Here is a 20,964-nt window from a genome sequence, read left to right as displayed (position 1 = left end):
CAATAAATGAAGGTTATTTTAATAATTAAAAAGAATACGTAGAGAAAATGAATTTAAAAAGAATGTTACAGGTGTGTCAATAGTCCAACTCTTTGCATAATTAGTCGCCGCATTAACTTTACATAATTGCGGACAACAATTATAATTTTATATTAATATTACTACCATCACTAATGACATAAAAAACTACGCCTTGAGGATATTTCTCTTATAGGATAAAGATAAATATTTCTCTTACAAATATAAGTAACACACACACATATGTGCGAATGTATGTATATGTAGGCATATACATAGATATATCAAATTTAAGCTATATTATAATATAGTTAATTTAAGTTAATCTGAATTGATTCTTACTGTAAATATCCATAAATTTTTAATACTATTAGCTGCTGTTGTTATATTAGATAGTCAAAGCATGCATGGAAATATAATACTTCGCACGGTTCGTATGGTCATAAACGGTGGCGGAGTTGATTGCTCCTTCCATTTAATCAACAGAACAATTAAAAAATAAACTACAAATATGTAATCATGTCACCATTTGGAGCAACTTTCTTTTAATTGTTTGTCTGCATGTTAATGATGGTAAGCGAACAAAATATTTCTCCACCGAAGAAAAGAAAAGACGATTTTGTGACACATCGGATTGAAAAAGATTCGCCTTAACACGAGATGTAACGAATTTCTCTGTTTTTATTTTTTATCATTTCGCCGGATTTGTGCTTTACGTAGACACTTCATCCACCAGCCACGTTCGTTCCACTGAATCCCACGAGATCACCTAGGGTGCGTTTGGGATTGAGGTTGGGTAGTTGTACCTTAAAAGTTACAGTACTAAAGTGTTTGATAAATATTCGCTGCTGTAACTTTTAAGTTATGTTGATATGATTTTTCACTTGTATAATATAAAATTTATTATATCTTTAATAATTTTATCAAAATTATTATTTAAAATTTATATTTATTATATATTATTAACTTTTGTTTCATAATTACAACTTTTTTTTTTCACAACAACTGTAATTTAAAAGCTATAGCATCTCAATTCCAAACGTACCTTTAGTGCATTATTAAAGCTTTTAAAAATCATATTTAAATATTATCTATTACTCGAATCAATCTTATGATTTCACCCACCGGCAGCAATAAAGTCGTTAAATATCATTTCCATCTTGAAGAGTCCGAAAACTATTATCACATGACAAGATGGCAATGTGTGCGTAAGCAGAGTGTGTGGGTGTGCGTGACAAATATGGCAAATAATAAATCGGTCGGGGGAAGGTGAATGACTGAAGCCAGAGGCGAACAATAACGGCTGGGTATCCGCATCTGTGATTAAAAAATAACGTAATAATAATAATAATAATAGTTTTTTTTTTCTTTATACGTTGGGGGTTAGCCCTGTTTTGAGTAAGCGAAAATAACGCATTTTAATTTTATTTGAGGGATACTTGCATTTGAACATCATCGACATACTCTTAACATAGAAAATAAAATATTATTAAATATTATAATATTATTATAACACACAGCACAATCATATTGGTCATATTGGTCATATTATTACTTTCGTCATGATGTTATTCTATTGACTTTAAATCTTTCTTATAATATTTTATTTTAATGGCCAAAAATTAACCGACTATACAGGAGACAGGACACGAGCAAAGAAAGCCATTGCTTCTGCCTTCTTGTACTACCGTATGAAATACGGTGGGTCCGCGAGCCGCTTGTCGGTATCTAGGTCCTTCTAGAAATTGTACGCTTCTCTTAGTCCAAATACCTCTTTTAAATTTTAACTGAAAAAAAATGTGCCGATATTCTTCTCTCACGTTCTGTGTAGAAAGTCATGATGTGTTCATTTTCTGGATTCGGAAATTTGAATCTAAAATCGAAATTGTTGACAATATTTATTTGTAAAACTGAGATTTGAAATCGGAATTAAAATCACGTGAGGCTCACAAATTTAGAAATATCCTTATAGGTCTGATTCTCAAGAGGAGATTGTGCATTAAAATCTGATTTCTTGAATTATTTATTTTACCCCATGAAGATTTTATGATATCCAAATTGTCTTCAATTAAGTTCTCTCATTTACATTTTAATCCCTCTAGAATTTATAAAAATACCCAATATTTTTGTATTATTTGTAAATATGTCCTTTACTATTATTAGTAATAGTAACAGTAATAGTAACAATAGTGTTAGTAATAGTAGTAGTAATTATTATTGTTGTTGTTGTTGTCTTCGTCATCGGCATTAATTTCATCATCATCATTATTAAAATTTTTTAATTTTATTGTTTTAATTAATATTGTTGTCATCTTTATTATTATTATTGTTGTTGATTTTATTTTATTTTTACTCTTCTTCTTATTATTATTATTATTATACATACATATAAAAATATGGACAACAATTAACGAAGGACATTTTAATAATTTATAACAGTCTATTCTGATTTCAAAATAAAGTAAACGTATCAATAGAAATGCAGTTCATTCCGATCTTGATTCCTAACTTATTCTAATTCTAATTCTTTATCCTGATTCTATCTCATACTGATTCCAGTCTATTTTAATTTTTGTTTAGTAAATGCACCATAGGAGTAATACTCTACTTTCTAAGCTAGAGAAAGTTTAGTCTTATTGGTTCGAATCTCCCAAGTTAAATTTGGAAGTTTGGGTGCGAATTCTAACAGACTCCTTTCTATTGATTTTAGGGTGAAACTATTATCCTTTTAAATTTATAAAATTTTTGTGAGTAATTTGTAAGGATTAATTCTAGTTTGTATTTATGAACTGCATAGCAAATTGTAAGGACTAGATTTTGGGTTGTATATCGGTTGAAGTGCATTAAAAACAAAAAATTACTCTACTTTTTAAGTACTAGTCTTTTAACATCGTCCATCCTAATTAAAGTCGTATTCATCCATTAATACTTAATGTTAGTTTGAAGGTATTGTATTAAATTATCATGTAGCAAGATTTGAAATTTGATATAAATCCCCTTCACCCAACAAGTGATGCTACACTAGTAGGCTAGTTACTTCCATAACTATTTGTGAGAATAGATACACCTGTTTATATGTATTAACAAATATTTTATGAGTTTAAGAGTGTGTTTAGAATATAGGATTATAGGGTATTAAAACGTCGTTCACATTAAATTGACAACAAAAATGTGATTGACAAAATTAAAGAACTCATTGTAATGCACCACAATGCATCATTTAGGCAAATAACGCAAACCGAAACCGAGGGAACCTTAAGTTTGTGCAATGCAATGGCTTTTGTGTCAATTGAGGCAAATGCATCTTATTATAATAATATAAACATAAATTATTTTATTATTAAATAATAATATAATAAAAAAATATTTTATTATAATATTATTTTATTTAATAATATTATATTTTAAATACAAAAAAATAATAATAATTAAATATAATTACTAATAAATTTAAATAATATTACTTTAATATTAATATGATACAATGTGAAATTAAAGAGAAGAGATAGAGAAAATATTAATGAAATTAGGAAATATAGGGCACCTATATCTCTAAGATTTGGAGAAGTGGACATGTAAATTTCTAAGTTTTCAATAAAGTACATTAGAACTTTATTTTAATTATAATATCTTTTGTAGATACTAATTTAAAAATTTGCTTTAAATTTTTTAATTAATTAAAAATATAATTTAAATATACTAATTTGTCTAGTGGGCTAATAATATTAGAATATTTTTTATATATCAAATAAATTTTAAAATGTAAATTTATTATATTTATTTTAAATAAATCTTTGGGTTAAATAGATTTTACAATTTTTAAAATATATTCATGTATTAGAAATATTAAAATTATTTTATATAATATTAAAATTAAATAATTTAAAAAATATATATATTTAATATTATGTTTCTATTTATTATAAAATGTAGTTTAATATAATATAAGATTGTAAATTATTAAAAAAAATTAAATATTGAACTTATTTTAAAATGTATTTAATATTATATTTTATTTATTATAAAATATTGGAGTTAATTTTTTTGAGTTAATACAACTAAAGAATATTATAGTCAAAAGGCAGTCTGCATATCCCTAGTTAAGAATTTGGGAGTTTACGTGATAATTTTCTCAAATTGGGAGGATGCAGGTGTCCTCTTCCCATGAAATTAATAATTTTATATCATCTAATTTTCACCCTCCGTTTATCTCTAATCTAATGGTTAAAAATTTTGTCTATAAAATTATGTCCCTTCTCTCTCTCTCTCTCTCTCTCTATATATATATATATATATTAAATCCTAAAATTTTGAATTAATTCCTTCCCAGTGCACAATTTATTCATCTAGTACTTTAAACTTTTATACTTACATTTATAAAAGCAAAAAGATTATTATGGTTCAAAAGAAATAGGTGACATAAATACCAACAGAGAAGAAAATAAATAAATAAATACCAAAAGGGTTTCACGAGTACTTTCGGGCGGTGCCACCAGCAATTCTGACTCATCTCAGTATATAAAAATTGACCTGGACCCACATAAGCCCAAATATCTCAGCTAGTTTTGTCATTGATTGGAAGAGTTATTCGCGCCCCTCTAATCCCACTCTTAAAACCCCTATTTCATATTTCTCAAAATAAGTCATTGCACCAGTATTTTAAGGGTGCGTTTGGGGTGTGTTTGGTTGTAGTATTAAGGAGGTATTATAACACTGTTCATATTAAAATAATACCAAACTCATGTTTGGAACAAAATTGCAAGGGATTGGGGTGGGAGGCTAATGCGTCAACTGACGCATTAGCTTTTCCCGACTCACGTTTGGGGTGTGTTTGGTTGTAGTATTAAGGAGGTATTATAATACTGTTCATATTAAAATAATAACAAACTCATGTTTGGAACAAAATTGCAAAGGATTGGGGTGGGAGGCTAATGCGTCAACTGACGCATTAGCTTTGTTTTTTTTTTTTTTTTGCTTTTAACTTTTGCTTTTTGCTTTATTATTATTATAATACTAAAATAATAAATAAATATAGTTTTTAATTTAATATAATATTTTTATTTTATTTATTTTTATATTATAATTATTAATATAAATTAATAAATAAATAATTTATCATTCAATAATAGTATATTTTTTATTTTTGCATTATAATTTATTAATAAATTTATAACTTATTATAACTAATAAAAATATTTAAATATGAATAATATTAATTTAAAATTATTAATAATATAAATAATAACATAAAATATTAATGCAATTTAAATATATTAATATAATATAAAACATTAATATAATATAATATTTAATTTAAATTAAATTAAAAAATAATACAGTACAGTGTAGCACTAAATATTGTATAACATTATTATAATACAGTGCTAATACAATACAGCATAATACAATACACCAGCATTAAAATAATGCAATACAGTGTGCCAAACGCACCCTTGGTATATTGTATTGTATTATGTTGTATTGTATTATGTTGTATTATATTATTTTAATATAAATATATTATATTATACTATATTATATTAGCACTGTATTATAATAATATTGTATAATATTTGGTGCTCTACTGTACTGTATTAATTTTTAATTATATTATATTTAGTGTTGTACTGTACTGTATTAATTTTTTGTGATTAATTTATATTATAAATTTATAAAATAATATTTATTAATACTTAGAAATATATTAAATATAGAGGTTTTAAATTTTAAAACTTTTACATTAATTTCTTGTATTATAAATGTAAAAAAGAATTATAATTCTTCATAAAACATATGTAAACTAACAAATTATAAAATTTTCGGTGACATAATATTTTCTTTTTTAGCATTTTCCAAATTAAATAAACTTTGAAATAACAATCGAATCAAATAATTTAATCAAATAACTTTTAAAAAGTTATCACAATATAAATAAATAATAAAACATACATTTAATAGGAATGAATGACAAAACAATTAATATATATTTTGCTTATTTAATAAAACAAACGGTAAAATAAATTCTATAAAAAAATTGGTAAAATAAAATTATAAAATAATAAACACAAAGTTGTGTCTATGCATTGACACGTCATCCTTATCTCTTTATCTCCCTCTTTAACAGGACAAAATCTTCAATCTTCAACCTTCAACCTTCAACCTTCAACCCTCTTTAATTTCTTCTCTGTTCTTTCCTTCCTCTGTTTCTTTTTTCTCCCCTTGTTATCATTCCACAATTATTTTTTTTCGGTTCTTTGCATCCTTCATTTATTTATTTATTTATTTTGTCGATAAATCCTTTTTCCTCCCTTTAAATCCTTTTCTTCCGAAGAAGAAAATAAGCAAAAAAGAATAAGTAACACTGTCACAGGGGTCTGATTTTTCTTTTTTATCTTTTTAAAAAAAATGGCTTTTATAATTTAAAACACTCAAGTTATGGATAAAGGCAAAAATGCTAATATGAATTTGTTGTGATATCGTGCAGTGGCTGCGGACTCGCGGCATAGAGATGGTGGAGTAGGGGTGCCGCGCGGGAGAACTTGACGGCATTGACAGCATCGAGTACTCAAAGTGGCTGCTGCCGTGCCAGTGTCGGTGATAAATGTTATGGCTGAGCCGGTGTCGGCGATAGATTGGGTTTTGAGAAGAGAATGGAAGCAAAGAGAAGACGTGTTCTGTGGCTCAATCGTGTTCTGAAGAAGAAAAACTATTACTCTTTTTTTTTTTCCCTTTCTTTATAAGCAATCACGCGTAAACCCGATACCCGCACGGGTTTAGTTAATGCGGCTTTAACTGTATAACAACAGTAATGTTATGCGGTATACCGTATAATACGAAGTCAGTTTTTAGGGTTGTATTAATTTAATGCTATACGGGATGGTAATGCTGTGTAATGCTGGATGCCAAACGCATCCTAATAGTATTGCTAACAGTTTAAATCGTTTAATCAGTGAGCCATTTCCTACGAACATCAACACCTCATATGTGCAAAACTTATTCCTTCTTTCAGGTCACGGACCTCAAAACTGTTACGTCTAACTCATGAGAAATTTGAACAATTGACAAATTTCAACAAAAGCACCAACTAATAAGAGAAAATGAGCAGGGAAACAAAAATAATATAAAGAAAGATAAGATACTTGGGATTTGAGAATTGAGAAGAAAGAGATAAGTACAGTTAAAATAAAAAGATATAGACATCGAGATGGGATTTCTGGCAAAATAACAATTAGGGTTATTCGTGGAAATTAATTGGTGTTAATAGAAATATTATGAAATTTTAAATTATTTCAATGGGTACGTTTAAAAGAGGGTTTTAAGATAATAGTAGACGGGTGCCAATAGTTGCACTCTTCGTGGCAATGGGCAATGCAGGCTTTCTTCTTATTGGGCTTAATCATAAGGTAAAGCCCATCTTAAACTACAACTAAGTCGGCGCACCAAAACTACTATACACGATCATTTAACACCGTCCGATTTCATCCTCCCATGTATCTCCAAACCTCCGATTCAAAATCCACCAATCAAAACTCACACACGCACAGTGACAACCGCCACCAATCGTCCGAGTGATCGTACTGTATAATAATAGAAATATCTAGAAGGTGAAGAAAGTACTAGAAGTGACGCTTTATACTTTTTTTTTTGAAGCATAAACACGCTTGCTTTCTCGTTACTTGACAAAACCGCAGGCTGTCGCAACTCTCTCTCTCGCTCTAGGGTTTTACTGTTTTCTTTCCATTTCGAGACAATATGAGGTAAGCCGTCTTCTCTCCTGTTGGTTATATTCGATTTCTGATCTTCTGTCACTCGATTCCACTGATTCACGCTCGCGTCATCTCACACTCTTTAATGTACTCCCTGAGTAATCTCTTTATTGTTTATTTAACTAATACTTGGTTTGGTTTATGGTGAAATGATGCAATAAAACGTTTTGTCTTACTTTCCTGTAACAATGTCTTTTGTACAAGATGCTACTCCAGTTAGGGTTTTTTTATTATCAGTGTAACATGAGTTTTTTTTTTTTTTTTATTTGTGAAACAAATATTGATGCAAAAGGTGAGGTTCAAGAGATAATGGCGTTAATTTGGTGAAAGATTTGCATATCTTTATAATTTGTTGTCTTCTTTTGTTCTTTAAAGTTTCAAGTTTCATCCGCTCACGGCTGAAAATTCTCTTATTTTTTAAGTTATTTATCTATCTGATTAACCATAGCATGACTGGATCCCTACCCACCAATGTGAGTCTTGTAATACCCCCATGATATATTACTTCACTTGCCAAACTAGCTGGTATCTATAGTTTTAGACTCTCTTTTTTACCCAAACGAAAATGAAAAAGAAGACAACCTATTGCCACGTAGTATGTTAATTAATTAAACATCATATCTACTATGTCTATTGAAACTCAAATAATTTTTTAAGAAGGTTGGAGCTGTGGAGTTAGGCTGTCCCTGGGAATATGATAGATCTGGTAATTGCTTACACGGCAAATTCCCAATTGATTGATATAAAAATGAAATCTCTGGAAAACTTAGGCTGAAATAATTTCTGGTAGCATTCAAAAAAATTACAGAGGTAGATATATATATATGGACTTTCTGAATATACTCATAGTTTTGTGGTTGTCTGCAAATCCATCATTGTATTTTGTTGCGGTTGTTGTGTCACCTAATGCGATCGAGTTATTTTATGCTGGAGGCCAAACCTTGTATTTGGATAGGATTTTATTAAGGGTGTGTATGCGGTGGTATCTCTCTGGATTTTCGCCTTTTTTTTAGTTCATTTTCTCTAAATTTGTTTTAAATTTTGTAGCCGTGTTCCTGAGGTGAAGTGGGCCCAGAGGCAAGATAAGGTATTTATAACCGTGCAATTACCTGACGCAAAAAATGCCAAGGTAAATCTTGAGCCAGAGGGAGTGTTCTCCTTCTCTGCTAGTGCTGGTGCTGAAAACCACCTTTATGAGCTCAAGCTGGAGCTTTTTGATAAGGTCAACGTGGAGGTAAGATGCTGCACCTTTTACGCATTAATGTTTATGTGCGTGGGTGTGTGAATGATTAGTTGATGACAATTGAGCATTTTGCTCGCTCAAGGAAAAACCTAGTAACTTGTATTAACGCAACTAGATTTGTAACCTTAATCTGATAATTCATTGCATTGAGGTGTATAGTTAATTTGATAATGTTTCCACCTTTGTTTCTACTCCTTGTTCTCGGGTAATTGGTCAGTATGGATCTGTTTCATCTTTACTAAGCCATGTGTCTGTGCATGCATCCTATTGCTTGGATTTATTATGATCTTAAAAGTAGATTCTCAAGGTCTTTGATGATATTTATTTTAAAAGTATGGGAGATGGACAGAGCTCAAATATAATCTTTAACCCCTATCTCCTGAGGAGTCAGACTTGGTGGCTATCCCAAAATAGAGCTAAAAGCCATTCAGCTGCATCCCTGGGGGCGTTTTGAAGGTCTTATTATATTGTATTTAATCCTTTTATTTCCTTTTGCTTTAGGAAAGCAAAATTAATGTAGGTGTAAGGAGCATATTCTGCATCGTGGAGAAGGCAGAAAAAGGATGGTGGAAGAAACTACTTCGTGGAGATGGCAAGACACCACATTATGTCAAAGTTGATTGGGACAAATGGGTAGACGAAGACGAGGATAATGGTATTATGAACTTTCTGTTTTGCTAATGAGTTATCCTTGGTTCAGGTTTTTGAATACATTTATGCTTTTGAAAGAAAAATTCATCAATTTTGGTTCTTTGATCAGGTGCAGGTGACTTGGATCTTGGGGGGATGGACTTTTCGGTATGATTATGATGGCTTATGGACAGGTTCCTTCTGAAAATTTTGCTTGTAATGTTTGCTTTTACTGATTCTTGATGCTGTTTGCAGAATTTTGGTGGCATGGGAGGTGATGATGGTATGGGTGGCTTTGAAGACAGTGATGATGAAGGTAAAATGCCACAAACCTTTTGTTACTTATCTGCCATATTCTCCCTCATTTTCTATGAGGGGTATTGAGTTGCAATTTGTTTCTTTCATTAACTGCCTCATTAATTGTAGACTCTTTTTAATGATAGTGACAATTGGGCCATTAAAAAGTTTATTATATGCCACTGATTTGAGAGGAAATTAAATTACTGAGTGTCTTTGATGCTAGGCTTTTTCATCGGCAACTGAATCAGTGGCCTTACTGGTCTCCAAGATGTTTATTGAATGTCAATGGCCTTTTGAATTATGTTTATTTGCCCATTGATGGCTTTATTTTTCCAACTTAGCTTTCTTGTACATTTCTGTTTGACATAAGAAACCTGCTTAGTGTTAAATGTTTTCTTGACTTCCTGGTTTTATTAGCTTTTAATTTGGTTGCCTTTGCCTTTTTCTTTTTTCTGTGGATATAGAAGTGTCAAAGCCGCAACAAGAAGTTCGCAAGGCAGGAGATACTAATCAAGAAGAGGAAGGTGAGGACAAGAGTGATGCTGGCATTACTGAAGGGAAAACAGAAGCTGCTCAAAGCACATAATATTGTGGTTGTTCCAAATGCCAAGTTCGCTCGAGCTATAGTTTCAGGATGGGATAAATCTTTTCAGTTGTTGTGACAGGATTGATGCGTGTGTTTTCTTGCCTAACCAAGTGAAGTTAAAAAATTTCTTATAGGTGCGACAATATAGCCAAAGAACTCTTTTAACTTGGATTAGGATGTTGTATTGTTTGTCTTTTTCGTGGAAGATAATTTGGAAAGTGAGCTTTGTGAGCTCGTTTATCTGGTGGTTGAGAGTAGTCATCAGTTTGTCTTGTAGACAGAGAACTGCCATTGTTAATGGTGGCATTTATCTTTCAAATTTAATTTACTATTTAGTTAGCTTGTTTATCAGCATGAATGTGGATGTTGCATAAATGTGGTCTGCGAGTTTCTTATATGATTGTGGTGTTATCATATTCGAACATTCTGGTGCTTGCTTGTTTCTGTGTGGAAATGTCGATGGGGTCGAATGTGGTGATTAGCGAGAACTGGAACGTTTCTCATTAACCAATAAAGAAGTAAAAAAAAAAGGAACGGGAGAAGTAGATCATACCGTACCCGGGCGTTTGGTCTCTCTTTCTGCACCGAGCACGTTTCAAGCTTGCAGATTGCACGAGAGCTTACGTGACAAATGTGTTCGGACTGTGCGACTTCGTCTTGGGCTTCCTTTTGGAACTGAATAATAGTTAGGAGAGGAGTGGGATGGAATGGGAATGAAAGAGGAGAGAAAATAAGGGAAAAATATGGTTAATTTTCATCTTGTTTGTTTAGTTTAAAAGGGAATTATCTTTCTTTTTTTAATTTCTTTTCCTTTCTTTTTCTTTTTTCTCCTCAATTTCTCTTATTTTTCTCTCAGTTTTCTCTCTACTTGGCATTTTTCTTCTTTATATTAAATGCCATTAGAGTTTAGTCAGCAGACACAAGTCAAAAGTATTATAACAAGTCAAAAATGTTATGATGTACGTATGAAACGTCCAGATTTAATTATTATGCAAAAAAAATAAATTTCTTCCCAGTGTGAATGAGGTTTTTAGAGAAGAGAATCGAGGTTTTTCTTCTTTAGCTAAACTCGCGTTATTTCTATAAATTAATTTATGGTAAGTTATTATGTGTATTATGAATAGGATCAATCTCAGTCCCATCTTGTATATGCAAGTGTGATGAAAAAACGTCTCACTCCCATCCTTATATTTTTTTTGGGACAAAAATACGTCTCGATTCTGTCCCAAAAAAGATAAGATCCTGCGGGATCCCATCCCAATTAAAAAAATTCTCATTCTTAGTCACTAATGAGACGGGATGGGACGAAATTTGCCAATCCTAGTCTCGTCCCGTATATGCAAGTGAGATGAAAAAATGCTCATTCTCGTCCTTAAATTTTTTATGGGACAAAAATATGTCCAAATCCCGTCCCAAATAAGATGGGATCCTGCAGGATCTCATTCCATCGGGAAAAATTGTTATCCCTAATTATGAATATGAAAAAAATTGTTTTATGTTGTTCAGATAAATTAGTAAATATTACACAATATTTGTAATATGGTCAACATTAGTTCGTATGATTAATAATCATGTTGTGTCAACCGTTCGAATAGTCGTGTTTTTATTTTCATTGGATCGCCTTTGTAATCTTGTTGTATCAACATGTTTACTAAGTTATGAAGTCATTTATGACCCATTTATCAATATATCGTGTCGTTATTGTGTTAATTGTGTCATATTTTCCCACTAACTTTGTCATTTTTCTCATTAATTGTGTTGTTTTCTTGTTGTGTTAATCTAGTAATTATGTTGTAATTGTGTTATGATGATTCTTTTATTGAGTGAGTATCTTCATTTGTATTCAAGATTTTGACAGATTATTAAACAGATAATATATATTCATTCGTATTCAAAGATTTTGACTAAATAAATCCTATTTGTGTTTTCTTAACTTTGACATAATATGAATATAAAGCAACAGCATGAATTGATACCTAAAATAATAGGAATATTGTTTTCTTATATGATTATTTTTTTTTTCCTTTAATATTTACCACCGATTAAACATATTATGGTCCCGTTTGGGATTGAGGTGCTGTATCTTTTAATGTACAGTTACTGTAGAAAAAAAATTATTATTATAAAATAAAAATTAATAAAATATAGTAAATATAAATTTTAAATAATAATTTTGACAAAATTATTAAAGATATAATAAATTTTTTATTATACAAGTGAAAAATTTTATTGACATATATTTCAAGGTACAGCAGTTAGTGTTTAGCAAACAATTAAATATTGGAACTTAAAAGGTACAATTGCCCAACTTCAATCCCAAATGCACCATGTATCCTATGAGGTCACTTTTCAAAATTTTGGATAATCTGACAACAATATCACGTAAAAAGGGTAATTTTTAAAAACCTCCGCAGAGGTTTGAGGTTGTTGCAAGTAGATGGCCAAGATTGTTTTATTTGTAAAAAGCTCCCTGTCGTCAGTTAAATTTTCTGTTGACTGGTAGTTGACTTTGAAAAGACTATATTATCCCTAGTGACAGTGTACTGAGATCCTTTGCAACTCTCTTCAGTCAACTAGCAAACATCCCATGAAGTTGAGATTAAAATAGCAAAAATGGACGGCGTTTTCTGAGTCGTGTATGTGTATACGATCCCTTTCAAAGAAAGCAAGGTCAAGGCAATTAAATGTAAGATTTATATGATCACTCTGTCCATTTGCCTCAGAAGCATGTATTCTTACACATGCATCACTACATATGAAGATTGTTCTCTAGTCAATTTGAAATACAAGCTGAGTACTGACAAGTTTTGTCACAGGTTCCAGATTTTGATAAGGTCACTTGTACGGTTGCTATGCCTATAGATAATGTTGGATGCATCCGGAGAAGGTTGGAGCAATCGCAACGCAGATTTTTGAGTAATGCTAATCTCAACTCAGACCGAGTTTTAACGGCAGATCTCAAGAAGGTAAAGAGTTTTAGCTTTTTCCTTAAATCGAAGAAGTTTTTTTTTTCCTTCTTTTGGCGTCTGCTTTAAGGGAACGACTATTTTTGAGTTCAACATCTAAGATTGGTTGTAAGAGATTTTATTTTTGTTTTCTTGGTGAATCTGCTTCATTGCGTTTCTGACATTTTACATCATCCTTTGTAGAAAAACTCTGTTGCGGCCTCTAACAAAAAGTTTGATACATGCTCTGAAGAGTCTGTTGATGATTCAGACTGCAATTCTATGATTCAAGCCGATGGCTCCACAACAACTTGCTCTTATGGTGTTTTATCCCAGATAAATTCTGATTTAATAGATTCTCCTAGAGTGTCTTCGGTGGTTGAAAAATATGCTCCAGCTCAGCAGTTTTCTCCATCAGAAAAATATGGTCATCATATGGAATTTTTGTTTTCGAATGAATCATCTGAATCTTCTTGCTTACTGCTTGGGGAAGATGATTATCAGCAGGATGGTGTTTCATCTTCTTCGTGTGTTGATTCGTTGATCCATTTAAGTGGTAGGACTTCTCCTGTGAGAACTATCAAGCATAGAAATGAAACTGGTGTACTGTACTTTAGTGATCTTGACTTGGAAAATGATGTTTTAGAGGGTTGTACGGGTGGCAGCACACAATTTTTGCTATTTTAATCTCAACTTCTTGCTAGTTGACTGAAGAGAGTTGCAAAGGATCTCAGTGCACTGTCACTAGGGATAATATAGTCTTTTCTAAGTCAACTACCAGTCAACAGAAAATTTAACTGACGGCGGGGGCTTTTTTACAAATAAAACAATCTTGGCCATCTACTTGCAACAGGCTCAAACCTCAGGGGAGGTTTTTGAAAATTACCCCACGTAAAAATTTAGTTCAATAAAATCATAACAAAATGCAAACACCTCTTCTGCTAAAAATTTTGCTCCTTTACAAGTCATGGAAAATGGAGAGAATACGTAATTTCAGCTACTCTGGCTCAACAAAACCAAGCAAAGAGTAGAAACAACAAACTTCTACCTGTCTGCATCAAGTGATGGAGCATCTTCTCCCATCTGGCCAGCTAACTGTTCCAAAACTGAATATAATACATCTCTCATAGGATGCAAGCTATCTGATACAGAGAAAGCGTGTACTTTATTTTCAATTTCTATCCAACTGATTGCTTGTTCTTTCTTGAACTGTCTCTCATTTATTAGTTGTCTCACTTTCTCCACCAATCTTCCTTTCCCAAGAGCAGAATATATACTTGAAAGCAGCCCATGGGTTGCGGAGGACTGAGGATTCTGATCAATAAGTTGATCAACTACTTTCCTTCCCATATCTATATTTCCATGGATTCTACATACACCATGTAAGGCATTCCAAAGATAACTGTCATGCTCATAAGGCATCTTCTCGAGCTGATTCATCAACTGGTCAGAACATCCAGCTTGGGCCAAGAGTTCAATTAAGCACGCATGATGTTCTTGATTGGGAATGATGCCAAGATCATGTGTCATGGACTCAAAATACGTGAGCCCTTCCTGCACTAGACCTGAATGTGTACATGCATTAAGAATAACAGCCAAAGTGATCTTATCTGGCTTCACACTTGATCTAACCATGTCATGAAATAACCGTATTGCTTGTTCATCATAACCATGCTGTGTTAATGCAGAAATCATTGTGTTCCACAGCATTGAATTTTCCTTATTATCAGTAAGATCAAACACCTGCCTGCCATCATTTAGACACCCACATTTCGAATACATGTCAATGAGAGAACTCATCACTATTGTATTGGATCTAAAATTTGTTCTTATCAGAAAACCGTGTACTTGTTTCCCATGCTTAAGTGAAACTATACTAGCACAAGCACAAAGACAACTACTAAATGTATGTTGATTAGGTCTAATGCGAAGAATCATCATCCTTGTAAATAATTCAAGTGCCTTTTGGCCTAAACCATTTCTAGTGTACCCCGCAATCAAAGTTGTCCACGAAACTGGGTTCTTCTCGGGCATCTCATTGAATAACTTACTAGCTGATTCCATATCCCCCAATTTAGCATAACCTGAAACCATAGTTGTCCAAGTAAGAACATCCCTCGCTTCGGTCTCATCAAACAGTCTCCTAGCATCACTCAACTCTCCGCACTTGGCATATGCATCAACAATTGAACTTGAAATCACCACATTTGATAGAAACCCAGTAACCAAAACCTGCCCATGAACCTGCCTAGTGAGCTTTAACTCCTCCAGTTTCACACAAATAGTCAAAATACCAGCAAAACTGAACTCATTGCAACTAATCGAAAACCTCCTCAGCACTTTATAAAACTTTAAACCCTCCTCAACAGCCCCGCTTTTTGCATACCCTATGATCATCGTATTCCATGAAACGACATCCCTCTCCGCCATATTATCAAACAAATTTCTAGCATGCTTCATCATGCCTAAATTTGCATACCCAGAAAGCATATTATTATAACTGAATAAATTTTTAACAGGAATTTTATCGAATACCTTGCGCGCATCCACATCACTGCCGCATTTGAAGTACATACTGATCAAATGGTTTGATAAAAATGTTGTGGGTGTTTTGCGTTGCGTTAGCTTCAAATGGAGATGGACCCGTTTGCCTAATTTTAGAGATTTTGATTCAGCACACTGTTGTAAGATAAAAGCTAGTGTTTCTGCGGGCAAGCGAATGCCTCTTTGAGCTAATAAATCAAGTGAAGAGATGGCCTCAGAGAGCTGGCCTTTAGAGATGAGACTGAGAAAGGATTGAATGAGGCAGTTATTGGGCAGATTCTTCCTATTTATGCCACGTGGCGAGAAATTAGAGGGCATTGGCAGCTCCGGTGAGCATCGCCGCCAGGCAGTGAAGATCAGTGACTGTAATGTGTGTATAATTTAAACAGAAAGAGAATGAACAATAAAGACATGTGAAGTGAAAGCAGTTATTCATTTTAAATTTTTTTTTTTTTTGGTTGGCTGACGTGGGAAAAAAAGTGAAAAAAAAAAAAAACCTGCCATTAGACTTCGTTATACAAAACGCGAATAAAACCCTAAAAACCTCACACACGAAAGGAAAGGCGGGAGCAACAACTGGAAGAAGAAGGCACAGAGATGGAGATGGAAGCGGAAGAATCTCAATCTCAACCTAAATCCCAGAGCTGTGATAATGTAAACTCAATCAAGAGATTTGGGCTCAAAAACTCAATTCAAACCAACTTCGGCGACGACTATGTTTTTGAAATCGTTCCTAAGTACTGCTTCTCACTTTCCTTGTCTTCTTGTCAAAGATCGATTCTTATACCAAAAAAACAAAAAACAAAAAACAAAAATTGATTTTTTTCACAAACTTTCATTTCTCAATTGCTTGGAATTTGATGTCTATTATTGATTCGTGGTCAAGGAATGACTGGTCATTAATGGCGGTGTCGCTGTCAACAAATGTAGTGAAACTGTACTCACCAGTGACCGGTCAGTACTCTGGAGAGTGCAAGGGTCATTCTTCAACTGTAAACCAAATATCTTTCTCAGGTCCATCAACCCCACACGTTCTGCATTCATGCTCTTCTGATGGCACCATCAGAGCTTGGGACACCAGATCATTCCATGAGGTTCTGTGTGCTCACATATATGCTATTTTAATATTCTACTTATTTTGTGCTTTTTCCTTTTTTATTTTGTCCCTTGTTTTTTAGTATTTTTCTTTTTAATCTATTACAAATTTTGCAGGTATGGAGTGTAACTGCTGGTTCTCAGGAGATCTTCTGTTTTTCTTTTGGAGGATCAACTGATTATCTTCTTGCTGCTGGATGTGGTTCACAGGTTTGAGCACATTGAAGTTTAACTAGAGAATTCCTGATGGGCTATCAAGTTTATATGATTTCACAATTCTTTCTTTTTATTCATTTATCTAAGTATATTTAAATAATTTGATCCAGATACAGTTCTGGGACTGGAGGAACAAGAAGCAAGTTGCTTGTTTGGAGGAGTCTCATGTTGAGGATGTCACCCAGGTTTCGTTATGATGCCCATCCAACATTTATTTATTTATTTTATTTTCATGTTTATCTATGTTTAACTTTGGCCAAATCATATACTTAAAATTATAAAAGTTATTCATGTGACAACACCTTGAAGTTTTAGTGGATTGAGATGAGGCTGCAAATCACGTACAGATGTAATTAAATATTGGATTATAAGTTGAGGTATTCGCGAGTAATTTTATGATGAGGGAATTCCTTATTTTAATAAAGTAATGGGTAAGCTAAAAGGAGGGGGAAAAAAACACACACACACACTCCAACGCTATGTATTTTATTTGTGTACTGAAATCTATGTTTTTTCACAGTTTTAAAGTCGAGAACAAGCTAAAAGATAAAAAAAGAAACATAAATTTCAATACACTACATGACAAAATATATCACATTGTAGTCTGTATTTTTTTTTGTCTTTTAGCTTATCTTTGGTTTTAATATGGTAAAGAATCCCTAATTAAATAATCTATATATATATAATACTACATTTTAACTTTAAATGTTTACCATCAGATTTAGTGGATCCAAAATTAAGTCAACTTTTTAACTCAAAATTTTAAGCTAGGGGAAACCTACGCATATATATACATGTTCTTTCAAATGTACTTTATACTTAACTCTAGAAGATGAGTGCAGCTTAGAAATGCAGTAGCTTTCTGTGTGCAAATGAAACAAAGCAATGGTCATGTTCTTTTATGGTGAACAAGTTGGTATCACATACCCAAGCTTTAAGCCAGTGAATACTGTTGGATTTTTTATTCAGTGATGTTCTTAAAGTTTTATGCTGTCTGTTTATGAATTGATATCACAGCAGAAATTTATTGCTTCCTTTGCGTATTCATTATAGAAGCGTTTTTTTCTCCTTATTTTAATAATGTCATGATTTATTACAGGTTCACTTTGTGCCTAACAATCAAAATAAGGTTGTTTCTGCTTCTGTGGATGGATTGATTTGTACATTTGATACTGGTGGAGATATCAATGATGATGATCTTCTGGAATCTGTAAGTGAAGTGTATTAAGAGAATGAAGAATTCATAATTAAATATTCTATGTGGTTGCATTTGCGGAGTGTAATTGGTATTTTTTTCTTTTCTGGGGTGGGGTGGGGGGTGTTAATTAAAGAAGGAAGCAATCCAATTCTTTATCATAGTACATCAAACTAACTAGCCATTATTTGGTGCAAAGAGAAATCGTCATGTCATTGAAGGTAGCTACTTTCCACTAATTCATTTTATGAGCTTCTGAGGCATTTTGTTCTCTTGGAAATATTTGGAATCATTTCTTGATTAGATAGGTAAAATTATAGGCGCATGTTGGAGCAATTAGTATTTACCTGTGTCTGTCAAAGAGACCCAAGATGGAAATTTCTCTGAAGTGACTTTGAATTATTGGCTGCATATCAGGGTTGAACTTCTGGTTCTCTCAGAGTGGTTTTCTGCTGTTGTGTATATCTACCCAATTTGCTTCAACATGTGTGCTAATTGCCTTTTTGAATGTGCTCAGGCACTTCTCACATTAATTGCTTTTTCCGTATGTTAGTGGTGTTTCTCTTCCTTCTGCATTCTGCTTGCAGAGGAGTGAAAATGTTATGTCTACTGTATCTTGTTTAACAAGGCCTACCACGTAGAAGTTTTGTTAGACTTAATTGTTTTAATCGTAGGTGATCAATGTGGGAACGTCCGTTGGGAAAGTGGGCTTCTTTGGAGAAACAAATAAACATCTCTGGTGTTTGACACACATCGAAACCTTGAGGTATCATTCTTCTCCAGTAACTGCTTTAAGTTTTTTTCACTCTGTTACCTTCATGTATGACCAAATTTGACCCTAAAGTGTGTGAACATCGCTAATATTCCACCTACACATATCTTATACTTGAATTGCTAATACTTCTTATATACTTGAATTTGCTATTACTTGTAGTATCTGGGATTGGAAGGACGGGCAGAATGTAGCTAGCTTTGAGAATGCTCGTTCATTAGCCTCCGACAGTTGGACACTGGATGATGTAAGTCTTGTCCACTCAAGAGATTCTACTCATCTTGCTAGATCAGTGAAAGAAAAGAATTGTTCATGCACAGAAACTTTTTGTTTTTCCTCAGTTACCATGCACCTAATCCAATCCTGTCCCCAATTAATCCCCTTACCAACGTTGGTGCAGGGTGATTTGAACCTTATCTTCTTGCTTCTTACTACTATAGGAGGTTAAACCAACTGTGATGTCTTTATGGCAGATGCACAGAAATTTGTTTTTCTTATATTGTTATCACTCAGGTGCATCGTGCTTTATTCAATAAATATAATGAATGAGCAAATAGCCTTTGCAAGATTTGGCTTTGGAGAAAAAGACAGTTTGCACACTTGATCTAAGTTTGCATTCCTGTTAACTTGTCACTATCTCATACAGGAAATCTGAAAGAAGCAAGGTTCAAATTAAATTTGATCTTGAAGAAAAGTCCAAGTCACAGGGCCACATATCTGTGACTGTAACAGAACTGTAGATATAGAAATGGTCTGCGGAATAAAAGACCCTGAATTTGTGTCTAAGCTGGAAACTATGTGGATGCGGAAATGTTGCTTGCATTTATCGTCTTTTGGTATAAGAAAGTAACAATATTTTGCAGTTTGCACTGCAATATCAATTTCTCTTTACCAATTACCTAATTTTGGCAGGTTGATTATTTTGTTGATTGCCACTATCCAGGCGAGGGTGAGAATTTGTGGGTTATTGGAGGCACTGGTGCTGGTACAGTGGGCTATTTCCCTGTAAATTATGGAGGAGCGGCAACAATAGGACCTCCAGAAGCAGTTCTTGTAGGTGGCCACACAGCCGTTGTTCGTAGTGTGTTGCCTATGCCAAGCGTGCAGGGAAGGCCTGCCCAAAGCCATGGAATTTTTGGCTGGACAGGTGGTGAGGATGGCCGCCTGTGCTGTTGGTTGTCTGATGATTCTTCCGAGATAAATCGCTCGTGGATCTCTAACGCAATGGTTATGAGATCACCGAAGACACACAAGAAGAATAGGCATAATCCTTACTGACGACCCAAAATTTATGGAAAGATTGTCCAATTTTGATTCCTTTTCTTGGTTTAAAAGAAAAAATTACCTGCACCGTGTGTTGTATGAATCCTTTGTACCAGTGTATCTTTAGACTCTTTGTTTTGCAAAAAAGTGGAGAAAAACAAGAAGGAATGAAAACCGTACTTTAAACCAACAACTTCACAAAACAAACGGTCAATTTTGAATCTAAAAGTGGTCGAAAATACAAATACGCATAAAAGTGACCTCTACTTGTAACTTGTTATTTATTTATTACTTGTACTTTTATTTCTTTCTGAAAAGGTAGAGGGGAATGTAAAGCCTAAAATATTTTCTAATCCTCTACCTCCTCCCACTACAGGTAATTACACTCCCT

The 20,964-nt window shown here is 32.9% G+C and overlaps 3 protein-coding genes across 4 annotated transcripts; 2 read left to right on the top strand and 1 right to left on the bottom strand.

Annotated features, from left to right (window-relative positions):
* Positions 1–7,540: 7,540 nt before the first annotated feature.
* Positions 7,541–10,882, top strand: LOC102622672 (hypothetical protein). 2 transcript variants are annotated; one of them, XM_006479875.3, is made up of 6 exons: positions 7,541–7,775; positions 8,832–9,018; positions 9,529–9,682; positions 9,788–9,825; positions 9,913–9,973; positions 10,422–10,882. In XM_006479875.3, exons 1-6 carry the CDS (start codon positions 7,771–7,773, stop codon positions 10,541–10,543), a joined length of 567 nt encoding a protein of 188 aa, XP_006479938.1. In that variant the 5' UTR covers positions 7,541–7,770; the 3' UTR covers positions 10,544–10,882. The 2 variants fall into 2 exon arrangements, with proteins under 2 accessions (XP_006479938.1, XP_052293724.1); XM_052437764.1 differs by having other exon boundaries at positions 7,615–7,775; positions 10,425–10,882.
* Positions 10,883–14,332: 3,450 nt separating this feature from the next.
* On the bottom strand, positions 14,333–16,501 carry LOC102622158 (pentatricopeptide repeat-containing protein At2g21090). Its single transcript, XM_006479873.4, has one exon. The coding sequence runs from the start codon at positions 16,348–16,350 to the stop codon at positions 14,533–14,535; it is 1,818 nt and encodes a 605-aa protein (XP_006479936.1). The 5' UTR covers positions 16,351–16,501; the 3' UTR covers positions 14,333–14,532.
* Positions 16,502–16,509: 8 nt separating this feature from the next.
* LOC102621572 (WD repeat-containing protein GTS1) lies at positions 16,510–20,766 on the top strand. Its single transcript, XM_006479871.4, has 8 exons — positions 16,510–16,769; positions 16,919–17,126; positions 17,245–17,337; positions 17,454–17,528; positions 18,443–18,553; positions 19,213–19,304; positions 19,473–19,557; positions 20,223–20,766. Exons 1-8 carry the CDS (start codon positions 16,630–16,632, stop codon positions 20,586–20,588), a joined length of 1,170 nt encoding a protein of 389 aa, XP_006479934.1. The 5' UTR covers positions 16,510–16,629; the 3' UTR covers positions 20,589–20,766.
* Positions 20,767–20,964: the final 198 nt, after the last annotated feature.

This window comes from Citrus sinensis, chromosome 3 (assembly GCF_022201045.2).
Source record: "Citrus sinensis cultivar Valencia sweet orange chromosome 3, DVS_A1.0, whole genome shotgun sequence".
In the NCBI taxonomy this organism is placed as follows: domain Eukaryota; kingdom Viridiplantae; phylum Streptophyta; class Magnoliopsida; order Sapindales; family Rutaceae; genus Citrus; species Citrus sinensis.
Note: the sequence above shows the minus strand (reverse complement) of the source record. Positions and strands in the feature narration are given on the sequence as shown.